The sequence below is a fragment of the Andrographis paniculata genome, unplaced genomic scaffold (assembly GCF_009805555.1).
Source record: "Andrographis paniculata isolate CXL003 unplaced genomic scaffold, ASM980555v1 Contig52END, whole genome shotgun sequence".
NCBI classification, from domain to species: domain Eukaryota; kingdom Viridiplantae; phylum Streptophyta; class Magnoliopsida; order Lamiales; family Acanthaceae; genus Andrographis; species Andrographis paniculata.
Window position 1 is genome coordinate 3,810,035 of NW_026137587.1, and position 16,727 is coordinate 3,826,761.

Sequence of the window (16,727 nt, forward strand, 5' to 3'; positions counted from 1 at the left end):
ATTGATAAAATTTTTTTAATGAAATCAAAATTGATAATTATAATATTGAATGTGACTAAAAATAATTTTTGCTCACACAAAATTTGTGTAAAATATAATTAACGAATAATTAAAAAGTATATTAATAAAAATATTATTCATATATAAATATTATATATTAAAATTAAAATAATTAATTATTTAATTAAAAATTATTAATTATAAAATTTAAAATATAATAGAAAATATAACTATTTTATTTTTTTAAAATAACATAAAACAGATAAAAATAAATATATTAGACAAATAAATAAAATGAGATAGAGATACTATAAAATTAAGAACTAAAATACCACCATGTCAGCGACGACGTTGAAAGATGGGGACATCAATTTTTATTTTGATTTCTTACATAGGTGGGCCCTTATCACAAAGTACTTATTAAACATGCGGACCGTCCCAGTGCAGGGACCTGAAATCCGGACATGATCCAACCCGTTCATTACGGGGAAATCGTATTGGACCTACAAAATTGACGGTTCAGATTAATCAGGAGCCGCCAAGTATCGTTAATTACAACTTCTGTCCTTTTTCTTACAACTAACACAGCAGCAACTGGGATTCCAACTTCAGAACACTACTGTAGATTACAATCTATGTCATCCAACGGTGTAGATTCATCCGGCGTAGAAGTCCAAGGAGCGCTCAGTAAATACCCGGCGCGAAAACCCTCCTTTCATCTCGTGTTTCCTCTGCCTTTGCATCCCCACACGAAGGTCGGCGTTGTTGTCTTTCGACTTTCCGTCCGCTCGAAGCTCTCGCGCGCAACGATTTCTGCGTTGGCCTTTGAGAAGGAGACGGAGCGGAAGAGAATCCATGAGGATTGGAGCGATTGTGGAAGAAGGATATGTGTGCGAAGAAGAAGTGCATCTGACGGTGTGGAAAACTTGCCTCTGCTGAAAGGGCGAAAAATAGGTTGACGGGAAACCCTAGAAAAACTCTTGATCTTTGCTTTCGTTTTGACTCACTTGCCGAATTCCGAGGTAAAAGTTTGCTTGTGTCAAGTTGCCCTCACTGCTTGGTTTTCAATCTTGCACTTTCTGGTCGTTACTGCTCTAGGTTTAAGCTTCTACGAGGGTTTTGCGATGGGGGAAATCAGTAATTGTGATGTGATTTTGTTGAAATTTGAAGGTGTGGGAATCCGGAGTGTTTGCCGATCTGCTGAATTCCGGATTTTGTGATTGTTTTACAGGATGTCGTCTTTAAGTAGAGAACTTGTATTTTTGATTCTTCAGTTTCTAGACGAAGAGAAGTTCAAGGATACTGTGCACAGGTGAGTCTGGTCTTCATTTTTTTCTTTGTTTTTGTGTATGTAATTGATTCGAGTGGTTAATGGAGGGTATTTATTTATTGCGTGTGTTTTTTAAAATGATTGAAGACTGGAGAAAGAGTCTGGGTATTTCTTCAACATGAGATATTTTGAAGATATGGTGACAAATGGGGAATGGGAGGAGGTAGAAAAGTATTTATCTGGTTTCACGAAGGTTGATGACAACAGATACTCCATGAAAATATTCTTCGAGCTCCGAAAGCAGAAGTATCTCGAAGCCCTTGACAAGTGAGCGCTGAGATTTGTTTTTTCCTGGATGAGAAAATTGGGGATAAGAATAATGCTTTTGTTGTTAAAAAATATCTTTTTAATTCTTTTACAGGCGGGATCATGCTAGGGCTGTGGAGATTCTTACGAAAGATTTGAAAGTATTTTCAACGTTCAATGAAGATCTCTTCAAGGAAATTACGATGCTCCTCACCTTGCAGAACTTTAGGTATAAATGAATGGAGTTGATGTTGGAATGATAAATGTGGTTACAATTGTGTGGAAGAATTACACATATTTGAGATTATGGATTATTGCTCATTTTTCTCTGTTGTTGTTTAAGGTTTTGAATTTTAAAAAATGCTTACAATATGTTACTTGAAGGAAATTGTTGCAGTTAAAATGATGGCAGGGTTTGATTGTTATTGCTTACAATTGCTATGTTTGCTGACGCAAATGTATACTGCATTGTAGGAATTAATAATCTTAAGTGTTCTATTAAGGTTTTGTATAATGGCGAATGGGTTTGAATTGAATGCTAGTAACTGTACCGTAGAGTGTCTATAGTGCACTTTTTACATGTGGATTTTGGCTTCTGGATGTAATAAATCCTGGCAGTTTCTTTAGTCACATCATTGTATTAATTTTAATATTTCATGCCAGGGAAAACGACCAGCTTTCGAAATATGGAGATACCAAGTCAGCTAGAGCTATAATGCTTGTTGAGCTAAAGAAATTAATTGAAGCTAATCCTCTGTTTCGCGAGAAGCTTCAGTTTCCTACTTTAAAGAACTCAAGATTGAGAACACTAATCAACCAGAGGTTAGCAGTGGAAAAGATTCTGTAAATGGAGTGACATATGTGCATATGTATTATTTTTGGCTATTTAATGAGATAATAATCAGAATATTTATGCTTGTCATCGGCTTTCAGCTTAAACTGGCAGCACCAACTTTGTAAGAATCCAAAACCCAACCCTGATATAAAGACTCTCTTTGTGGACCATGCTTGTGGGCAGCCAAATGGTGCTCGGGCTCCATCCCCAGTTGCTAATCCATTAATGGGTCCAATGGCTCCGATGGGTCCAATGGGTCCTAAAGTTGGTGGGTTTCCACCAATGGGAGGAGGTCCTACGGTAAGCTATAGTGGAGACTTTTGTTGCCTGTCCCTGTTATTCTGATGAGAAGATAAATTTTATTGAATATGTTGCCATTGTTGTTTTCTTAACAGCCATTCCAGCATGCTCCAGCTCCATTGACCGCATCACTTGCAGGATGGATGGCCAGTCCATCTGCTGTGCCACATCAAGCTGTTTCTGTCGGACCTATGGGATTAACTCCCCCCACTAATCCTGGTAATTATATTTATTCTCAATTGTGATTACTTCTAAAGATTTTGATTTTTGACCACTTTTTTGGCATTACTTTCCCTTTTTATTTTGTTGTAGCCAAGGTTTTTTTTCTAGCATGGAATTGTGGAATCATAACCTTGGATCGAAATGTAATTGTAGTGTGTTTTCTTGTAAAATCCCCCTTCTCTTGCTGACCAGATTTATTGTACCTAATCAACTGTTTGTCTTGTGTCGAAATGTCATGGTAGTGTCTATGATAAAGCGTCCTAGGACTCCTCCTTCTAACAATGCAGCAATGGACTATCAAACTGCAGATTCCGAACATGTGCTGAAGAGATCAAGACCTTTTGGATTCCCCGAGGAGGTACTGCTCCCTGTTTGAGATATTGGATTGGAATTTTATATATCTAACATGAAAATAATTGTTGAGTTCCAATAGTTACTTTAAAATTATCTGGTCATGAAATGGCTTGCAATTATTCAAGTACTTCTCAGAGATTTCTGTTCACTCTTTGTTGTAGTTTTCTTCTGTTTTTTGTGATACTTCTATAATACCTTCCATGAAAAATTTCAGGCCACAAATCTTCCTGTCAATGTATTGCCTGTTGTGTATCCTGGTCAGAGCCATGCCTATACGTATTCTGCTGATGACCTACCCAAGACTGTTGTAGCAAATTTGAGTCAGGGTTCTGTTGTGAAGAGCATGGATTTCAGTCCGGCAGACCCGACTATACTTCTAGGTTAGCTCATGCTATTGTTGGACACAATCCTCTACATTTATGCAGCAAATGAATAGGATTACAAGAAATCTCTGCTGTATTAGCTTCACTTCTTTCATTTGGTCTTTAGGGTTTGAACTTCATGACATGATAGTTCTCATGCAATTTATTGGATATTGTATAATTCATGCATGGATTACACCCCGGATCATTCGATAGGAATTCCTTTTCATTAAATGGTTTGGAGTATAGAGGTGGTTGTGTGTCCCAAATCCTTAGAATATCACAAAATTTAATTGTCCTTTGCTCCTTTATTTTTAGTTGGAACTAGTACCGGTGAGATTTCTCTCTGGGAAGTGAGTACTGGGGAGAAGCTTGCATCTAGGGAATTCAAAGTGTGGGACGTTGGGACTTGCTCAATGACACTTCAGGTATGGCGGTTCTGTCAAATTTGTTTTCTTATCTGCAAGTGAAGGCTAATATGTGGGCCTTTTTCCAAGGCATCTTTGGCTAATGACTTTACTGCATCTGTCAACCGTGTCGTGTGGAGTCCTGATGGAAACCTTGCTGGTATGAAGTTAAAGGATTCTGTTTTTTTTATATGTATCATTCTACTTGCAATATATATGATTCTCTAATCAATAGTTTATAACTTATAGCTGCATAGAATTTGTTGTTGTCGCTTACGCTTTGGTTCTTGAAAATTTGGTCCAGGTGTTGCATATTCAAAGCATATAGTTCACCTGTACATTCATTACAGCGGTGATGATATAAGGAATCGCCTTGAGGTTTGTGTTGGCATTTTGGGAGTATATTTTCATAATCTGATCTCTGTTTCCAACACTCAAGAAGTATAAATATGAAGACCAAATTTATATTTGTTTGGTTAATTTTTCAGATTGATGCCCACACCGGTAGTGTCAACGATCTTGCCTTTTCTTTCCTGAACAAGCATATGTGCATCATAACCTGCGGGGATGATAAGACAATCAAGGTCTGTATATATACTATAGTAAATTATTTGACATTTGAGTTTAACTTTTTCCAAAGGGCTGATTGGTTTTTGTATAGGTGTGGGATGTTATCTCTGGTGCTAAGCAGTATACTTTTGATGGTCATGAGGCGCCTGTTTATTCCATATGCCCACACCACAAAGAAAACATTCAGGTAATTTTTCTAATGCGAATATGTACCTTTGCACACTCCTTTTCTCATTTACATGTTCTGTTTTTCCCCTCGGCATTTTTTTTCTGGTCTGTTTATAATATTGTGGTATTTTCTATTTCAGTTCATCTTTTCAACTTCTGTTGATGGAAAGATAAAGGCTTGGTTATACGACAATATGGGTTCAAGACTGGATTATGATGCTCCGGGTCACTCTTGTACCACCATGGCCTACAGTGATGATGGGACTAGGTGCATAAACCCTTCTTATTTATTTATGTTTATTTATTTATTTTTACTTTGCATTCTTGATCATATTTTCCTAACACTTCATTATTTATAACAAACGGTAGGCTATTCTCCTGTGGTACGAGCAAAGATGGGGAATCATTCATTGTGGAATGGAATGAGAGTGAAGGAGCTATCAAGAGGACATATCTTGGTCTGGGCAAACGTTCTGTCGGTGGAGTGGTGCAATTTGATACAGTGATGAACAGGTTCTTGGCTGCTGGTGATGAGTTCAAAATTAAATTTTGGGACATGGACAATGTAAACCTTTTGAGTAGCATTGATGCTGATGGTGGCTTGCCGGTAAGAGTTAAAATTTTGTTGTGCCTTGTGCATTTCCTGTAACCGTTTCGAAGAGGAACTAGTAACCACGGTAGCTACCTTTATTGTCCAGTAGGCTTCTCCTTGCATTCGATTTAATAAAGGAGGGAGGCTATTGGCCGTGTCGACAAGTGACAATGGTGTTAAAATACTCGCAAATGCTGATGGTATTCGATTAATGCGCTCCATGGAAAACCGTGCTGGCTCGACTGCAAAGGTAACTTTGACATTCCCCATTTTGATGAATCTGAAACTAGTTGGTTTTAATTCAACTGTTTGCTCTACAGGCACATACAATAGGTGCATCGGCAGCTTCTAGTTCAGCAGTGGGGCCTGGTGTCGGCCCCGATCGAAGTTTACCAATGAAGAATGTTATAACATTGGTGAGCATTGGCTTTTTCTGATTTCTTTGCAGAAATATTAATTATTAAAAGTAGAGCTGACAGTGAGTCGATTCGTGTCGGATTGAATATTTTAAACGGGTTAAATAACTCAACTCTAACCCAACCTTTTTATCATCGTGTCGATCCGTGGTGACCCGTGTACATAATTAAATCGAAATTCTTAATTCAAATTCAATTATCTTGTCATATTGTCGTGCTATGTTAGTTTTGGTTGGTTCTAGTATAATGCTGCATAATGAATTATGTGGACTAATTACTAAATTATAATTATCTTACATATATAATAAATATATTATAATCGTGATGTTGTGTCGGATTTGAGTTGAGAGCCTCAACCTTAACCCGACCCGTTTATTACCTGTCATTACCGTATAGGGTTAGTACCAACCCGTATATCTAATCGAGTTGAAATATTTGATCAAAATTCAATTATTTCGTATTGGATTGTCGTGTTATGTTAGTTTTTGTTGGTTCTAGTATAATGTGCATAATGAATTATGTGGACTAATTACTAAATTATAATTATCTTACATATATAATAAATATATTATAATCGTGATGTTGTGTCGGATTTGAGTTGAGAGCCTCAACCTTAACCCGACCCGTTTATTACCTGTCATTACCGTATAGGGTTAGTACCAATCCGTATATCTAATCGAGTTGAAATATTTGATCAAAATTCAATTATTTCGTATTGGATTGTCGTGTCATGTCAATTTTTGCCAGCTAATTAAAAGACAGATTAACCACCTTTTACCTGTTGGCAGAACGGGGAAGGCAGGAATTTGGCTGACACAAAACCCAGAATATCTGATGATCTGGAGAAATCAAAGATTTGGAAGCTGACTGAAATAACTGAACAGTCTCAGCTTCGGTCCTTGCGTCTTCCTGATGCTTTGTTGGCCGTGAGGGTATATATACATTAACGATCTTTTTATATTCCATTAAATTGCTGTGTGCTTAGAGGGCATCTTTTCATTTCAGATTATTCGGTTGATTTACACAAATTCTGGCAATGCCATTTTGGCGTTAGCATATAACGCCGTCCACAAGCTTTGGAAATGGCAACGGAATGAACGAAACTCTACCGGAAAGGTGCTACTTTTTCGGAATCTTATTATCTTTCGCTCCCCTTGTGCCCGCTGGATTATATTGTTTTCGTATTTTTCCTTTGTAGGCGACGGCTGCAGTGCCGCCTCAACTCTGGCAACCTTCTAGTGGAATCTTGATGACCAATGATATAAGCGAGACAAACCTCGAGGAAGCCGTGCCGTGCTTTGCACTTTCCAAGAATGACTCCTATGTTATGTCAGCATCAGGAGGGAAAATCTCCCTGTTTAATATGATGACATTTAAGGTTACGGAATTGTCATGGTTCGCCTACAAATGTTGTGTAGGATTTTAATGCTGACTGATTTGTGCACTTCCATCTTTTCAGACAATGACAACCTTTATGCCGCCTCCACCGGCTGCAACCTATCTTGCCTTCCATCCTCAGGACAACAACGTCATTGCTATTGGCATGGAGGACTCGTCCATACAAATATACAACGTTCGCGTCGACGAGGTACTACTTCCTTTATTACCACTGGATTATGCAAATTTCTGATTCGATTTGTTGCCTTTTGGGCAGGTGAAAAGCAAGCTCAAAGGTCATCAGAAGAGGGTAACTGGCCTCGCCTTTTCCAGTCTTCTAGATGTTCTCGTTTCATCGGGAGCCGATGCGCAGGTTAGCGACTGCCTTCCCATTTGTAATTACATTACACCTACACTCTAGTTTTCTTACAACTTTTGTGGTCCAGATATGTGTCTGGAGTTTAGATGGATGGGAGAAAAAGGCGAGCAAGTTTCTGCAGATTCCCGCAGGGCGTACGTCAAATCCCATAGCGCAGATGCACGTGCAATTTCACCAGGATCGAACGCATGTATTGGCTGTCCACGAGACGCAAATCGCCGTATATGAAGCTTCCAAACTGGAACTCATCAGTCAGGTACTGTTCCAGAACCTTCCGGCTCTGACTAGCACAACTGAAATACAATTTCTAACTAGAGTTTGTCGATGGCAGTGGGTTTCTCGCGAATCATCTGCCGCTGCGATAACCAACGCAACGTACTCCTGCGACAGCCAGTCAATATACGCGAGCTTTGATGACGGCAGCATCAATGTCTTCGCCAGTGCAGGGCTGAAGCTACGGTGCCGAATCAGCCCCTCTGCGTATTTGCCATCTACACCGAGGTACACATTGCCGTTTCTTACAGAATATTGATGCTACGCTGTATATATAACGTCGTCTAATTCTGCATTGTTCGAATTGATCTGATCAGCTCGAGAGTTTATCCACTTGTCGTGACGGCGCATCCGACTGAACCCTGTCAATTCGCGTTAGGTCTCACGGATGGTGCAGTGCACGTGCTGGAGCCCCTGGAAACTGAGGGGAAGTGGGGTACGGCACCTCCGAACGAAAATGGTGGTGCCGCCGGGCCGAGCACGGCGGCGGCCTCCGGTGGCCTGGATCAGTCGTCGAGGTAGCCAAGACAAACTATGAAGTGGTGATATGGTGTCTTAGTATATCACTCCTTGTTAAGACTAGAATACTTTGTGACAAATGGTGTCTAATATATATATGCATAGTTTGTGTCGGGAATTGGAATAAGCGTCTCTGCGGGCTAACACACGATCATGTGATGTAAGAAAGTTGGGAATGCTGTTTTGTTCATAGGTTGTGCTGTGGGACACTACTGATTGGACTGTGCTTGTGATGTATACTGAAAGTGATATGCATGTAGCGTTGGGCTTTGATTTCAGACAGCAGGAATTATCCTATTTAATGTCTTGCCACGTGGTGGTGATGCAATGCTGCATGCGTCCTCCTCGGCTGACACGTGGACGCGGAATTCCAACACTTAAATGACGCCGTTTTGGCGCATGTTGAAACTATTTATTTATGTGCGGCGGACGCTATAGTCCTCTCGGAGTTTTTTAGATCGATCATGCACGCTGCCAGAATAGAAGGCAAGGCCAGCGAGTTCCGCGCCGCCTCTCAGGCGGAGCAGCATTTATGGGAGAGGAAAGTGAAGGAGTTAATCGCCGACAAGCGGCGACTGGTGGAGGTGCCGTACACGGCGTCGCTCGCCGACACAATGAACGCTCTCCAGGCAAACCGCGTCGTGGCTGTTCCGGTGGCGGCGCCGCCGGGGCACTGGATCGGCGCGGGAGGGTCGATGATTTTGGAATCGGACAAGCAGACGGGAGCAGCGCGGAAGCACTACATAGGGATGGTGACAATGCTGGACGTGGTTGCGCACATCGCCGGCGATTCGTCCGGAGATGATCTGGACCGTCGGATGCAGGTCCCCGTATCTTCGATCATCGGACGGTGCCTGGAGAGCCTCAGCTTGTGGACACTCAACTCCAACACAGGGTAAAACCTAATGAATTTCCCTACCCCCAAAATATTACAATTCATTCCATCCCATCATTAAACGACTGTATTGTCGGCGGCAGCATCCTAGATTGTATGGAAGCTTTCAGCAAAGGAATACACCGAGCTTTAGTTCCGGTCGACAGTCATCTCCTCGAAAGTATAGCCGGAGTCGAACTGGTCGAATCGGCGTCGAGCTACAGAATGCTCACGCAGATGGATCTCGTCACCTACTTGAAGGCGCACGAGAATGAGCTCACAGGCATCCTCGGACGTCCGGTCCGAGAACTCGGAGCGGTCAGCGACATCATTTTCAGCATCACTGATCAGACATCAGTGATCGACGCCATCCGGTGCATGAACAGCGCTTCACTTACTGCTGTTCCCGTCGTCGAATCTACTCCGGAGGAGGAGGAGGAGGAGGAGGAGGAGGACGACGAGGAGGAGGAGGACGATGATGACGATGATGATGATGATGATGGGGAGGATCAAGGAGAGCTTATGAATGTAGCATTTTGTTTATGTTAATTTCGAAATGTACGTAGTTTAATTTGTTGTCCGTTTCTTTCATAAAATCTGTGGATTGTTGTAATGTGGGTTGCAGGGAAAAGGTAGGAAGCCTGTGGGAACTTTTTCGGCGACAGATCTTCGAGGATGTCCAATTTCCGTACTACGGTCTTGCCCACAGATGAAGGTTCTTGATTTCATTGTCAAACTTGGTGAGATCCCATTGCAGGAAGGTCGGAACCTGACAAAGGAACTGGTCACGTGCCGGCCGGAATCCCTCCTCGGGGAAGTAGTGGATAAAGTTGTCAACAACCATGTTCATCGAGCTTGGGTCGTCGATGAGTCCGGGTTTCTTGACGGCGTGGTTTCACTGACGGATATAATCCGGGCGATTCGGGTTTGGATGATTTCTCAGACAGCCGGAGCCTGAGATGGCCCGTTCTCCGGGCTTGTTGGGATCGGACAATGTTGTAACAATCTTAGGAACTACTAATAATGTAAACGTTGTTGCAATCGAAATTTGTTTTGTAGTCTGTACAGTATACAATATTTACTTAATTCTACCTACGAACTAAGCTAATCCTCGGAATCAGAGAGTGGGCAGGAGCCGTCATCAACGTTGGCGAGGGGGTTGAAGAGCGGCGAGCTTGGGTCAGTACATCCGGCTACGAGATCAAGACTGCATCGATCCCCCTGAGCATCAAAGAAACGTTTGTTTGTTTGTTTGAGGTTAAGAATGTTAGAACATGGATGATTGTTTTGTTTCATGGGAAGAAGATAGATATGTGGGAGCTTACTCCTTCTACGGACAGGTTTCCGACCATAGCGCAAGTGGTGGCGACGACATTTGTATCGGGGAAAATGGCTTGTTCGCAGGCGCCTTCTTTGCTCAACTCCTCGGCGAGGCCCTGAAACGGACAGAAAATATTCAGGACGGGAGCAATGTCTGTGGTTGTCTGAAAAGGAGGGAATGCATATTTGACCGTGGTGAAGAATTCAGGGGGCCGATTCTTCCAGGCTTTTGGGACCTGAAACTGGAGCTGGTAGGGGCCGTCCCAGTCGACTCCATTTGTGAAGGAGAAGATCAAACTCGTCGCTGCAATGCAATGCAAAACAGACAGATAACAATGGAGGACAATGATGATCATTGATCATCAAGACAAGACAAGACAGGAAGATATGTGTGTACCGTACCGTGCTTGGGGATGCATATTTGGATGGTGTAGATTGGAGGATCGGCTTTCCCTCGGATCTTCCGAAGCATTGCTCGCGGCTCGCCGCCGCACATGATCGGCTGGTTGAAACCTCCTGCAAACAGAAACCCATTCTTATTGTACTAATATAATTAATTAATGTGATTAGTTACTATATATATACAGTATATATTGTGTTTTTTTGAAACATGTATATGTCAACTATTATGTTATCGATCTTATCGGAATCGTGTCATCTTGATGTGTCCAAAATCAATATCTGTTTTGATTTTCAATAATTGTATTAAATATTAAACATATTCACTCAGCATGCTAATAGTATCCCAGCCCCAATGAAATATCTACGGCATGTAATGTAATAATACCGTTGAAGGCGATGCCGAATTCCAGATTCGGAGCGAGATTGGTTGCGGCCGGATTGTAGAACAGCTTCAATCTCTCTCCCTGTCAAGTTTTTGCATAAACTCTCAATTCAATTCAACCAGATTTCTCATAAGATATATATCAGCTAGAAACAGTGATCTGATGATAGAAGCAATTTTTACTACATACAGCTGTCGGAAGAAGACCGTTCATCGTCTTCCAGTAGACGGCGGCTCGTCCCAAGTCGAATTCGGCCCACGTTGGAAGCGCACATCTGCGGCCTCCAACAAAATCCAGTAAGAATAATACTAGTACAACAACAATAATCAATCACAAATGGCGGAAGCAAAAAGAATCGAGCACTGAACTCACTCCTTAATCTCCTCGACGGTAGTTGCAACGGCTCTTATCTTAATCTCCGTCGTCTTCGCTACCCTTCTCCTGAACGGATTATTGGTCCGCAGAGGAGACCCTGAAAGCCTGTTCGCCGCAATCCGCCATTGATGATCACATGAAGGCCCTGAAGAAATTCAAATCCGTAAAAAGAACCCTAATTAAGAAAAAGAATCAAAATAAAAACCCTAAGTAATTAAATTACCCGCGATTCGATTAGAAATCGATGCTATCTGCTTGGAAGAAGCGAAGAGAGAAGCAGTCGCAGCCGCCATTGTTGGAGCTCGAGGTCAAGTTCAGATTCAACTAAAAAGGGATAAGATATTAGATATTAATCGCAGAGGAACAAAATCATCCACACCATTTTCTCCAATCTCCCAAAATATCTCAGAACACGACGAATTCAAATTCAATAAAATATCTATCAATCAAATCCGGGTCGGACCCGATCCGATCCGGATCCTGAAGATTCAAATTCGGATCCAAATTTATAAAAATGTTAAGAATATCAAATTGCGAGGCCTAGAGAGAGGCGGAGTGCAATACCTAATCTACCCCGCCGCCCTCCCGCCGCCACGGTGTCCTCGTAATTTCCGTCTACGGGTAGGCCGCATCTAAATCGGCGCCAAACTAAAGTGCACGTCTGTCTGTTATGATCCATCAAAGAACACGAACAAAATGACTCTAACCATTCCATGGCCGTGCAAGGCAAGAACACCCACACCCACACCCACACCCACACCCACACACAGACACAGTCGCTCTTCTTCTCCAACCACCATTTCTTCCTTAGCCTTCAAACACAAGCATAACAACAACCTTAAACTCAACAACAATTCGATTTCATTCCCAATAGGAGTCGGAGGAGTTTTTTCCCCTGCAAGAATCCCAATGGCAGCAGACGATCGTGAATACGATGACGGAAAGCCCAGAAATAATCTGCCGGAGAAGACAGACCATCTCCGGCGGAGGAGCAGATTCCTGTCGGAAAAGGCGACGGTGGGAGTGATAATCGGGATGCATCTTCTCTGTTTATGGGCCCCTTTCACATTCACCTGGGGAGCCTTCTGGGTAGCCGTTGGATTATATTTCATTACAGGGCTTCTAGGAATCACCCTGTCTTATCACAGGAATCTCTCTCACAGAAGCTTCAAAATCCCCAAATGGCTCGAGTACTCCTTCGCCTACTGCGGCGCTCAAGCCCTCCAAGTCTGTTCATCATCTTCATCAATTCACATTCATCATCGATCATCAATTTGATTCTTGATTAAACGATTGGGATCTTGCAGGGCAGCCCGATCGATTGGGTGAGCACGCACAGGTACCATCATCAGTTTTCGGATTCGGACAAGGATCCGCACAGTCCCAGGGAGGGCTTCTGGTTCAGCCACGTGGGCTGGCTCTTCGATACCAGATATATCATCCAAAGGGTGCACCCCAAATCATACTAGAATTGTGAATTTGTGATGTGATCCCCTTTGTCCTAATTTTAATTCTGAATTGTTGTTGTAGAATGAGAAGCCGAGCAACGTGGGGGATTTAGAACAGCAAGGTTTTTACAGGTTCATAAAAAGCACCTATGGCGTCCATCCATTGTTGCTGGGAGGCCTGCTCTACGCCATGGGAGGGGCTTCTTACATCGTCTGGGGAATGGTCAGTCCAAAATCACAATCTTTAGCATCAATTTTATTGCAAATTAATTTGTTGGATTTGATTGCAGGGGGTGAGGATCGTGTGGGTGTACCACATAACGTGGCTGGTGAACTCAGCGTGCCACGTGTGGGGGCGGCGCGTGTGGAACACCGGCGACAGCTCCCGGAACAACTGGTGGGTGGCGGTGGTGGCGTTCGGAGAAGGGTGGCACAACAACCACCACGCGTTCCAGTACTCGGCCCGCCACGGCCTCGAGTGGTGGCAGTTCGACATGACCTGGTACGCCGTCCGCCTCCTCCAAGCCGCCGGATTCGCCACCCACGTCAAGCTGCCCGCCGCCGCCCACAAGAAAAGATTGAATATGATCGATATTAATTAATTAGTTATTTAATTTATTGTGTAGTGGCAGTTTTACACAGACATTATGTATGATGTATGCACCCGGACCCGAAGCACCCAAGTCATTCAGGTGCATTTATGAGGGTGTATATTTAGAAATAGTAAAATTAAGTCAAATATAATATTCAACTTTGTGATATTAAAAATAATAATTTAATCAAATATTAAGGGTGCTATGCTGATTTTGTTGGGTTTGTATGTGAAAGAGGAGAGAATATAAAGGAAAATAAAGAGTTTTGTGTCCAACGTTGGGAACACAAATAAATTCACCATGCTTTATTAACTTATAATTCCATTAAATAATAAATGATAAAATTGAATTAGGTTTGGATCCTATGGGTTGGGCTTAGATTAGGTTTGTCCTTGGGCTTTGAGAGATTTATATAATATATCTATATGTGAAGGATGGGTCTTTACATTTTCTGTTAAGCGAAAATTCGGTGATATTTGAAATTGTTATCAATTTGTTATCAAGATTTTTTATATTAACACACGTCATATCTATGCAAGTGTTGATATGATAATAAGTGTGCTCTATACATTAATTCTATAAATATTGTGCTCTATGCATTAATTCTATAAATACTGACATTTTCTGTTTTAATAATAACAAGTATGTAATATACTAAAATCAACTGTTGTGTTGTTGTACGAGACTATAATATGTATTGTTACTTTATGTGTTATATTTCTATTATATTAACATATACAATGTATTATCTGTAGTAATATTGCATGTTGTCTGTAGTAAAATTGTGTTTTGTTGAGACTATATTATGTATGTTTTGTTCAAGCACTGTATTTTTTATTATATATTGTCCAATAGCACACAATATATTAAGCACTGTAGCCGCCGCTGTATTAAGGATGGTGATTTCGCATGGTTTATTAGAGAATTTGTTTAAGTTAGCCATTTCCATTGATATTTAACTTTAAGTATCACATTATATACAAATACAAAATAATAATAATAAAAAAAAGTAAACGTTGTGATTATTTGCTACTTGATTTTTAAAATACATTTGATTTTAGATATTTTATAATTTCTAAAAACAAGGTAGTAATATAGGTGAATTAAATAATGATGAGTATGATTTCATAGTGCTATTCTCAAACAATGGGCAATATTTGTTTTTTGCACGAATTTTTAGGTTGGTAGTATTAAGTAGAATAATTTAGAAATTAGGTGATGTGATGGAGAGAAAAATATATATTTTATTTGGATGATGTGAGGGGATAAAATGTGGGGTAGAGATTAAGTATAATTAATTATTTTTTATTTTGAAAATATTGCAGGATGTTTGAGACATACTTAAAAAAAATATATATATTGCAGGATGTTTGGAACGGAGGGAGGACTTCTTTGAGTATTAAGTTTAGTTTCATTTACTTATATCTCTTCTACCAAGTATGCCTCATTTTATTTGTGTCTAAAACTATTGCAGAGATAAGGACCCTAATGATTTTAGAATTGTTATTGAAGTGTATACGTCTCTATATTTTACTTTGCTAGTATTTCATTTTATCTTTTACTGACTTTTAAGCTTAACCATTGAGTAATACCTGTTTTTGTTTTTATTTTTATTTTTAGATAGGTAAGGACTAGTTTAAATATTTTAAATATTGCTTAGCCAAACTGCATTTCAAGCCAAACGTAACTCTATGATGTATGATGTATTAGGATATACAATATAAAGAAAAATATATATATATATTTATATAAACAATACTTGTGTATAGCATAGAGCACGATTAGTTTAAATAAAATCTAAAAACTACAAAACACAACACAACAGTCTTTCAATTATCTTCATCAAGTTTCAAGCATTCACTCGTAATTCCTGTTTGGTTGTGATTTGATTTTTAAATCACAGTCATTTATTTTATACAATCTTTAACAAAAATATACTCCCTCCATTTCAAAAGTATGTCTTATTGAGTGTTGGCACGAGAATTAAAGAATAATACTATTTAATTAAAAGTGGGTATAAAGTAAAATGTAAAAGACTAAAATGCCATTGTTTTTTTGAAGAATTTTAAAAAGTAAGTTAAAGTAATAATGGTGGATAGTTTGGAAAAGTAGAAATAATTTTGTTATAAAGTGAGGACCACGGTTACTAAATAAGGAAACGAGATAATTGTTTTGGGACGGACGAAAATGAAAAAATAAGACAACTCTTTTGGGACGGATGAAGTATTTTTTATGTTATAAAACATCACATCAAAATACTATTTTCTCCGTCCACTTAGAAAGTACACGGTTGTTTTTTTGTGTTGATATTTGAATATTAATTATTATATCAAAACATACTATAAAGAGTTATTTAGGTCCTGGAGGACCAACAGGACGAACTGCTAATAGCGAAATTTTCGTTAGGGTATTGGAGCAGGCTAGGCCAACGATAGACAATAACTCCCCTCTTAACCCCATTCCGGCCTGGTCCGGTATGAAAAGAGAAAATGTAAAAAATATTTTTTTTAGTCTCTTATGATACAAATAATATTTGTGAAATAAATTATATAAATACAAAAATATTTTTAATATTAAATACGTAAAAATTTATGTGTACTTTCTGATTGGACGGGAAAGTATTAAACATAAACTTAAATCAATACCTCATTTTAATTTAATATCAAATCTCAGCCAAAGAAATGGATATTATTTTATGTCTCGGCGAAGAAGATTATAATAATTAAATAAATTTTATAAATAAAGAATTGTAATATTATTATAAAAAATACTACTCCCTCCCTCCAATAAATATATTCTTAATTGGGTTGGGTATGAGATTTAAGGAATATTGATAGTTGGTAAAAAATATGGATAAAAGATTTTTTTGCCTTTGTAAGTATATTAGTGTAAAAAATAGTGATAATTGTGTAATAAAAATAAAAAAGTAGAGACAATTTTATGGTGATATGGTTATTTATAGAAATAAGACTATTGCTTTGG

The 16,727-nt window shown here is 39.8% G+C and overlaps 4 protein-coding genes across 7 annotated transcripts; 3 read left to right on the top strand and 1 right to left on the bottom strand.

Annotated features, from left to right (window-relative positions):
* Positions 1-757: 757 nt before the first annotated feature.
* LOC127254554 (topless-related protein 4) lies at positions 758-8,628 on the top strand. Of its 3 annotated transcripts, none has more exons than XM_051279712.1 (26): positions 758-1,022; positions 1,171-1,312; positions 1,418-1,597; positions 1,692-1,805; positions 2,240-2,398; positions 2,510-2,711; positions 2,807-2,930; positions 3,176-3,291; positions 3,502-3,667; positions 3,968-4,077; positions 4,147-4,216; positions 4,361-4,434; positions 4,545-4,640; positions 4,718-4,813; positions 4,935-5,062; positions 5,164-5,401; positions 5,496-5,636; positions 5,707-5,802; positions 6,591-6,734; positions 6,808-6,918; positions 7,001-7,180; positions 7,262-7,390; positions 7,457-7,552; positions 7,626-7,814; positions 7,890-8,059; positions 8,149-8,628. In XM_051279712.1, the coding sequence occupies exons 2-26, from the start codon at positions 1,233-1,235 to the stop codon at positions 8,351-8,353; spliced, it is 3,414 nt and encodes a 1,137-aa protein (XP_051135669.1). In that variant the 5' UTR covers positions 758-1,022; positions 1,171-1,232; the 3' UTR covers positions 8,354-8,628. The 3 variants fall into 3 exon arrangements, with proteins under 3 accessions (XP_051135669.1, XP_051135668.1, XP_051135670.1); XM_051279711.1 differs by having other exon boundaries at positions 1,232-1,312; XM_051279713.1 differs by having other exon boundaries at positions 1,232-1,312; positions 3,242-3,291.
* Positions 8,629-8,675: 47 nt separating this feature from the next.
* LOC127254555 (SNF1-related protein kinase regulatory subunit gamma-like PV42a) lies at positions 8,676-10,282 on the top strand. Its single transcript, XM_051279714.1, has 3 exons — positions 8,676-9,245; positions 9,329-9,752; positions 9,850-10,282. Exons 1-3 carry the CDS (start codon positions 8,815-8,817, stop codon positions 10,180-10,182), a joined length of 1,188 nt encoding a protein of 395 aa, XP_051135671.1. The 5' UTR covers positions 8,676-8,814; the 3' UTR covers positions 10,183-10,282.
* Positions 10,240-12,105, bottom strand: LOC127254556 (protein POST-ILLUMINATION CHLOROPHYLL FLUORESCENCE INCREASE, chloroplastic). 2 transcript variants are annotated; one of them, XM_051279716.1, is made up of 8 exons: positions 11,928-12,103; positions 11,702-11,849; positions 11,519-11,603; positions 11,332-11,410; positions 10,947-11,060; positions 10,736-10,848; positions 10,550-10,660; positions 10,240-10,445 (listed from the first exon to the last, which is right to left on the bottom strand). In XM_051279716.1, exons 1-8 carry the CDS (start codon positions 11,995-11,997, stop codon positions 10,329-10,331), a joined length of 837 nt encoding a protein of 278 aa, XP_051135673.1. In that variant the 5' UTR covers positions 11,998-12,103; the 3' UTR covers positions 10,240-10,328. The 2 variants fall into 2 exon arrangements, with proteins under 2 accessions (XP_051135673.1, XP_051135672.1); XM_051279715.1 differs by having other exon boundaries at positions 10,550-10,848; positions 11,928-12,105.
* Positions 12,106-12,260: 155 nt separating this feature from the next.
* On the top strand, positions 12,261-13,995 carry LOC127254557 (palmitoyl-monogalactosyldiacylglycerol delta-7 desaturase, chloroplastic-like). Its single transcript, XM_051279717.1, has 4 exons — positions 12,261-12,931; positions 13,012-13,152; positions 13,235-13,375; positions 13,443-13,995. Exons 1-4 carry the CDS (start codon positions 12,401-12,403, stop codon positions 13,752-13,754), a joined length of 1,125 nt encoding a protein of 374 aa, XP_051135674.1. The 5' UTR covers positions 12,261-12,400; the 3' UTR covers positions 13,755-13,995.
* Positions 13,996-16,727: the final 2,732 nt, after the last annotated feature.